The sequence below is a fragment of the Rhipicephalus microplus genome, chromosome 2, assembly GCF_043290135.1.
Source record: "Rhipicephalus microplus isolate Deutch F79 chromosome 2, USDA_Rmic, whole genome shotgun sequence".
NCBI lineage: Eukaryota > Metazoa > Arthropoda > Arachnida > Ixodida > Ixodidae > Rhipicephalus > Rhipicephalus microplus.
This window is the reverse complement of record NC_134701.1, coordinates 84099502-84105501: the sequence shown is the minus strand read 5'-3', so window position 1 is coordinate 84105501 and position 6000 is coordinate 84099502. Positions and strand designations below refer to the sequence as shown.

Here is a 6000-nt window from a genome sequence, read left to right as displayed (position 1 = left end):
AGATGTGGCTGAGCTGCCGAAAGCAGCATCTGCTTTCTACTGTGCGTGTCGCTAAAGACGATAGTCTTTCTTGCGGACCTTCGACGTAAAAATTTTGGTCTGTCTGTCTGTCTGTCTGTCTGTACATTTGTCTGCTTGTCCACCTTTAACGATACCTCAAATGGTCCCAAACGGCCAACCCCAACTGCAGCGCCCACTAGTATTCCTCAAGATTCAGCGTTCATACTTGTGCGATTGTCAATTAAAAAACTATTATTGCGCATATCTGAGGCACCACAACAAGTCGATGTTTTTATGTGTGCCTTTATACTAGAGGAGGCATACAAAAGCAACTCTAAAAACTGTAGCGTTTATCACGCTGCGCTGACAGTGAGACATTATGCTCAAAATGGTGTTTCCAACGCTCTGCTAAGACGACACGGTGGTGGCATCTGCCCACCGCTTTGTGTTCTACACCTTATCACCTCCGAGACAATCTTTCTCCACGGGCACGCACGCCTTCGTTTTCGAAAATAACTGCCAGATGGCGCTCGTGTCTAACGTGCTTCGATGCGCTCGTTGGCCTCCGTTACACGCTCGAGGCACTCTAACGCAGCGCTTCCAGAATACCACTGACCGATTTTCTTGCGCACAACATCACATAAACGTTTTGTTCACTCTCTCCAGACGCAAGAATATCGTCTTTCGACGACATTTGCAGTGTAACATGCAGATTTGGGGCCCATTTTGTCACCAAACAGGCGCGACGTGCAGGGTATGAGCATTTTAAGAAAATACCTCCATCGATATTGTGATGGCGAAACACTTTGCAGCTGTTGCAGCTCACGAATACGGCCGTCATATAGAAGTCAACTTCAGGATCTGAAAATAGAGATCAGAAGTATAAATGACTATTTAACATCATTATTCAGTGGAAACATAAATGTTATTGCTTGGCATAATTACGTCTTTTTGCGCATAACTATAAAGACACAATGAGTGGCCGTATGGTGAGATAAGTGAGGACTGAAAAAGATGTACCGTTAAAGGGCTGTGAAGCATGCACAACTTCCGCAAACATTGAGACCCCGGGCGTTTTTTCTCCCCTTTGGATTGATGCTTCTGCCCAGTGAGTACTGCTTATATATATCGCACACGCTTAGTGTGCACTGTAGCGACAAGCGTTTTTCATGATCGTTTCCACTTACCTTTGCTCGGTGGCTTTCCAGGTCGTGCGCTCTCAACATGAACCAAATTTTTGGTTGTGTAGCCTGGCGATGACAGCAGAGTATCCTTTACAAACCTATATTGATGAGAGGAATTCCGATATGTTAATCAAGCAGAACGCCATTATAGTATCTGTTAGTGTTCTGAAATCAAGGAATCTTGGGCAGATTGTTAACAAATCAATTCCATCACATTTTAATGTCGTTTGACATCACTTTACATGTAGTTTGACATGCAAAGTTATGTTTAGGCTGAACAGCTACGTTGGCAGTAGACTTCCGCGTTGAGTTTCTTTTTTCATGTATTGTGCGCGATTACCGTCCTGTGTAGAATCGTTTTATGTGCAAGTTTTATCACTGTAATAATACGTTGCGTGCTTGGAATTGCGAAGCATGTTCACTAATTTTCCTTTGTTGATTGTAGTCTTCATTTACTGTAGCAGTATTTTAGCAACTGTTGTAATTGCTATTGTTGGTATTGATTATGACTACTGCTCGTTCCCATTCCTGCTTGGGCCTAAGTAGGGCCTGCTGTATTTGTAAATAAAACACATAAAATAAAAACAGTAATCGCGAAAAGTGGTAAATGTGGTGGGCAGACTCACACGCAATGAACTTGAGCATTCTTTGAGAAATCGGCCGCATTGACATGTTCTTGCTGTGGTGTTTGAAATTACTATCGCGTGAATGTCGTGAAGTATTAAACTATAATTTTAGAAGCACTTATGAAAAAAGGACATGCCAGCAAGAGAGACTTAATACTTCGATGCCAATTCATACATTGGCACTTGATGTTTGGCATTTTTACCGCAACCGTACTTTCTTTTCATCGATATTGCACAGTGTAGTAAGAAAAACCTTTTAATAATGAGCTTCGCCTGTCACCGTAAGAGTAATATCAAGAAACACGTATATATTTAACCATTGCACCCACTTTGAGATCTATATTATGCAGCAGGTTTGTGCCGTTGCAAAAGAAAAATCATCGTGATGGTAGCACGGGTGCCATTTGTTTGTACGCTCTGTCATGGTCCGCTCTACCATTCCTTACTAGATTATGCAAATCAGCTCGAGCAAGAAATTTTACTGTAGCACCGTTTTTAATACACGTTACTCTGGAGCAAATTTTAAAACATGACCTTTTTAAGCCGCGCAGTTCCACCATGTTGGCCACCCGCCATAATGGTACCATGATTATGGTACTCTACTGCTGACCTGCAGATTGCAGGGTTGAATCCTGGACACGACTGCCACACTTCGGGTGGAAGCAAAAATCTAATAATGTAAAGCTTTGGCCCAGTTGGTTTTGCATGATGAAGTACAAACAGCGCGCTAATCTACACGGGGAACCGCAAAAGAGGAGGCACAAATAAGCACCGAACAGGAACTGAATTGATTCTTAACACGAAAGGAAAATATATACGGAAAGACATGACAAGAAAGAGGCACCCAATAAACTGTCATTGATTTCGCGTGTCACCTATCCAGTGAAGAAAAAAACGGCAGTGCTCTATCCAGCATCACATACAATGCGTAGAATGCACCAACAATGTCATCTATCATATTCCGCTTTCATGCAGGGGATGCTACGTAGGCCAAACAGGAAGGTGTTGAAATGACTGCCTTTGTGAGCACAAGAGCAATGTGCGCATGGCTAGATAGTAGGGAGTTTTCGAATACCGTTTGCAAGCGCTGCGGGAGTTGCGGGCGAAGCGGGCGCCTTATAAGATTTTGAATAGCGTTTGCCCTGCTGCTAACCGCAACGCACTATCGCAGCGACACCGTAGCCCCGAAACCAGCGCTTGCGGGCCGCCATCACCGCCAGTAGCCTCAAAACCAGCGCTTGCGGGCCACATGCGGGCCGCCATTACCGCACGCACTTTCGAATTTTTTGCGTGCGCTCCGCGAACGCGAACGCCTACTCGCGTTACGACGCATGCGCAGTGGCAGTGACCGCACCGCAAGGGCTCCCTGTACGCTATTCTGAATCTCCTTAATGTTTCTTGGCTGCCGCTGCTGCGGTTGCACCCCTCTGTTTAAGGAAACCACAATCATCGGCACACAGCGGACTCGCGAACGCATTGAAGCCGCCCACATTGCGGAAGAAGGTGTATTATGCATTGACATGGCATCTGTCTGTTTATAAAAAATGCAAGAGCGCGTGTAATGATCCCTCAAAAGAAATGTGCTGATGCTTTATATACATTTTAATGTCTTTCTGTATATAATTATCTTTAATGTTAAACAAAGTAGACTTACTAGTTAGCGTTTGTGTGTGTCTCCTCTTTCGTGGTTCCGAGTGCACAATATGGCACTGTTCGTACTTTATCAGGAAGTGAAAAGTGCTCTAAGATGGTATACTTCGATTTAAATGCACGTTAAAGAAAGCTCAGTGTGTCGAAACTTGTAAAGTTCCCTCTACTACGGCACCTCTCGTAATCTTATGGTGGTACTAAAACGTACAACTGCAACAATTATCATGGTAAATATTAGGACACCTATGACTGCTGATAAACAGGTAGATTTAGAGTAAGCAACACCCAATTTACTCTGTAGATAACGCCTGTGCATCCAATTACAAAACACTCTAATATCTGCTGCTTGGCTTCGAAGAGTATTTCAGTTATCGCCAGGAAAACATCACTCACTTCGTGGTCTTGCCCTGTTCTTTTGTCCAAAATGCTGGCTCGTCTGGGTCAATCGTTACTGCGGTTGCATTCGCGCAATGAGTGCTGTCGCCGTACAACGGGTCAAGTTCGTAGTTTCTGTATATTACGTACCAGGGTTCTTTCCAATCCAAGCACTGAAACAAGATACTACAATGTACGCAGGAGCATTTGAAGGCACTGTAGAATGCGCTAAGGAATTAAAGCAATGTGTTCGCCACGGATAATAAGTTAACAGTTATAACAAGTTCGCACAAGTTTGTGCTCGTTCAAAGAAAGGAAATGTCGCAGTTTCACTCCAAGAAAGAGAAATAAATGCGAAAGCACCAAATTGGAATGCCATAAAAAGTAGGGCTTGCAGCCGACTTCTTTTCATCATCCGTTCTGGCATAACTCGAGAAAATGCTGGTTGAAGCACACGCGGCTGCTTCAGCTAGCACAGCGACCTTGGTGCTTTAACTTCAATGCACAGTCGCGATATGAAAGCGCGTAAAAGCTTAGAAATGAAGAGGTCGCTGCTATAATTTGCATGATCATATTGCGACTATCATCCGCTTGGTTCTCGCCGTTGGGTGGAAATTCACAACAAAACATATTGTGGCCATGTCGCTATTCTTGCGCAAAGGGTAGCTATGAGTCACCCGGACGTTGCCGCCGAGACGTCATCCCTTGCGTTTTCCTGGCGGTCTCAGCTTGTCGGTTCCCAGGGATTAGACAACCTGTGCAAGATCGGCCGGCTACTGTCGCCGACTGATTTATCTGGTCTAAAGAAACTAGAGGCATTACGAAGACTCTGCGGCTGACGTGCTCCTCGACAAGCAGTGGCGCTCTCTATACGCTCACCTTAAGTTACAACAGTGCAAGAAGTAGCCGCGTAAGTGGTAGCACCCCAAGAAGTAGAAGGCCGTTAAGCAGGGTGAGCAAACATGATTCGACGACCAAGAAGGCGCCTCGTTCAGTAACTTCGCCGGCAGACAGCTGGGGCAAGAACATAACAAGAGCGAATCGACGCGCAATACGAAGCGTGTGAACACGCAGCCGTGACAACAAGCATTGAGGAATCGCGGATTCAACAACACAGCTCTGAGAAGTTTTCAGCCGACTGAACTCTCTTGAATTTTTTTTTTTTGTGCCGTAGGGCATACTGGTGCCAATAAACATATGGTAGAATAAGTGTCTCACAGCTCACAAGCAATAAAAGAGAGAAAGAAAAACTAAGAGGAAAGGCAGGGAGGTTAACGAAGCTTGACACGGGTGGCTGTCCGGCACTTGAGGTTGGGAAAAGGGGGAATAATAAAAAGGAAAGAAGAAGAGTGAAAAAGAAATGGGTGAATAGTCAGCTAGAGGCTACACAGCACGGTATCACGCTATTCTTTCACAAGTGCTCGTGAACACCGGTGGTCCTAAAAAGCAGAAGAGAGCTTTCGTAGCTGTGCGCGTATGTGAAATCGTCGGCCAAAGTACTGAGATTTTATTTTCTGTAAGTGGTCGTGAACGAAGCTGACAGAGCTTGGCTTCTATGACACGTAGTTTAGAGTGGTATGCTGGGCAGTGGCATATAGAAATGTACACAGCGGACGAAGGGGACAACGAGGACAAGCGCCAGCCCGCTCCGACACCTTGCGAGAGAAGGGGTTTGTATAGCAGCCCCAAATTAAGTTGCGGTCTGTAAATACCACTTGACTCTTGAGTGCACTCCTTTAACCTGATATGTTAGAAAAAATTTTGTTCTTTTGCCTGTAGTGTTTTGATATTTCTGCTGAATATTCGACTGGGTTTTAATTTTGAACCGCCATTTGTGTGTGTGTTCCGGCCATTGCAAGCGTTCTTTGTCCTGTTAGGATCTTGCATTATGAATGTATTGCAATTTCTTCACTATTGCGGTTGCAGTATTGCGCAACGGTTGACTAGTGGCTAGTGGGGGGAGAAACGCTATGGTATTCGGCTTCTGGCACGAAGGTCACCGGCTCGATCGCGGTCGCGCGCCGGTCGCATCTTTATGGAGGGGAAATGGTATAGAGGCTTATGTACTGTGAGATAACAGTGCACGTCAAGGATGATCAGATGGTCAAAATTTTCGAAGCGGTACACTACGTCGTCTCTCATAACCTTATCATGGTTGCGGAATG

At 45.0% G+C, this 6000-nt stretch overlaps 1 protein-coding gene across 1 annotated transcript in view; it reads right to left on the bottom strand.

Moving 5' to 3' along the window:
• The window catches only part of LOC119169452 (uncharacterized), a 54200-nt gene that overhangs the window by 11459 nt on the left and 36741 nt on the right, over positions 1 to 6000 (bottom strand). The window contains exons 2-4 of the mRNA XM_037420516.2: positions 3854 to 4008; positions 1188 to 1282; positions 778 to 861 (exon numbers count right to left, since the gene is read on the bottom strand). Coding sequence (XP_037276413.1) covers positions 778 to 861; positions 1188 to 1282; positions 3854 to 4008 — 334 coding nt within the window. The remainder of the gene's footprint in view (positions 1 to 777; positions 862 to 1187; positions 1283 to 3853; positions 4009 to 6000) is intronic.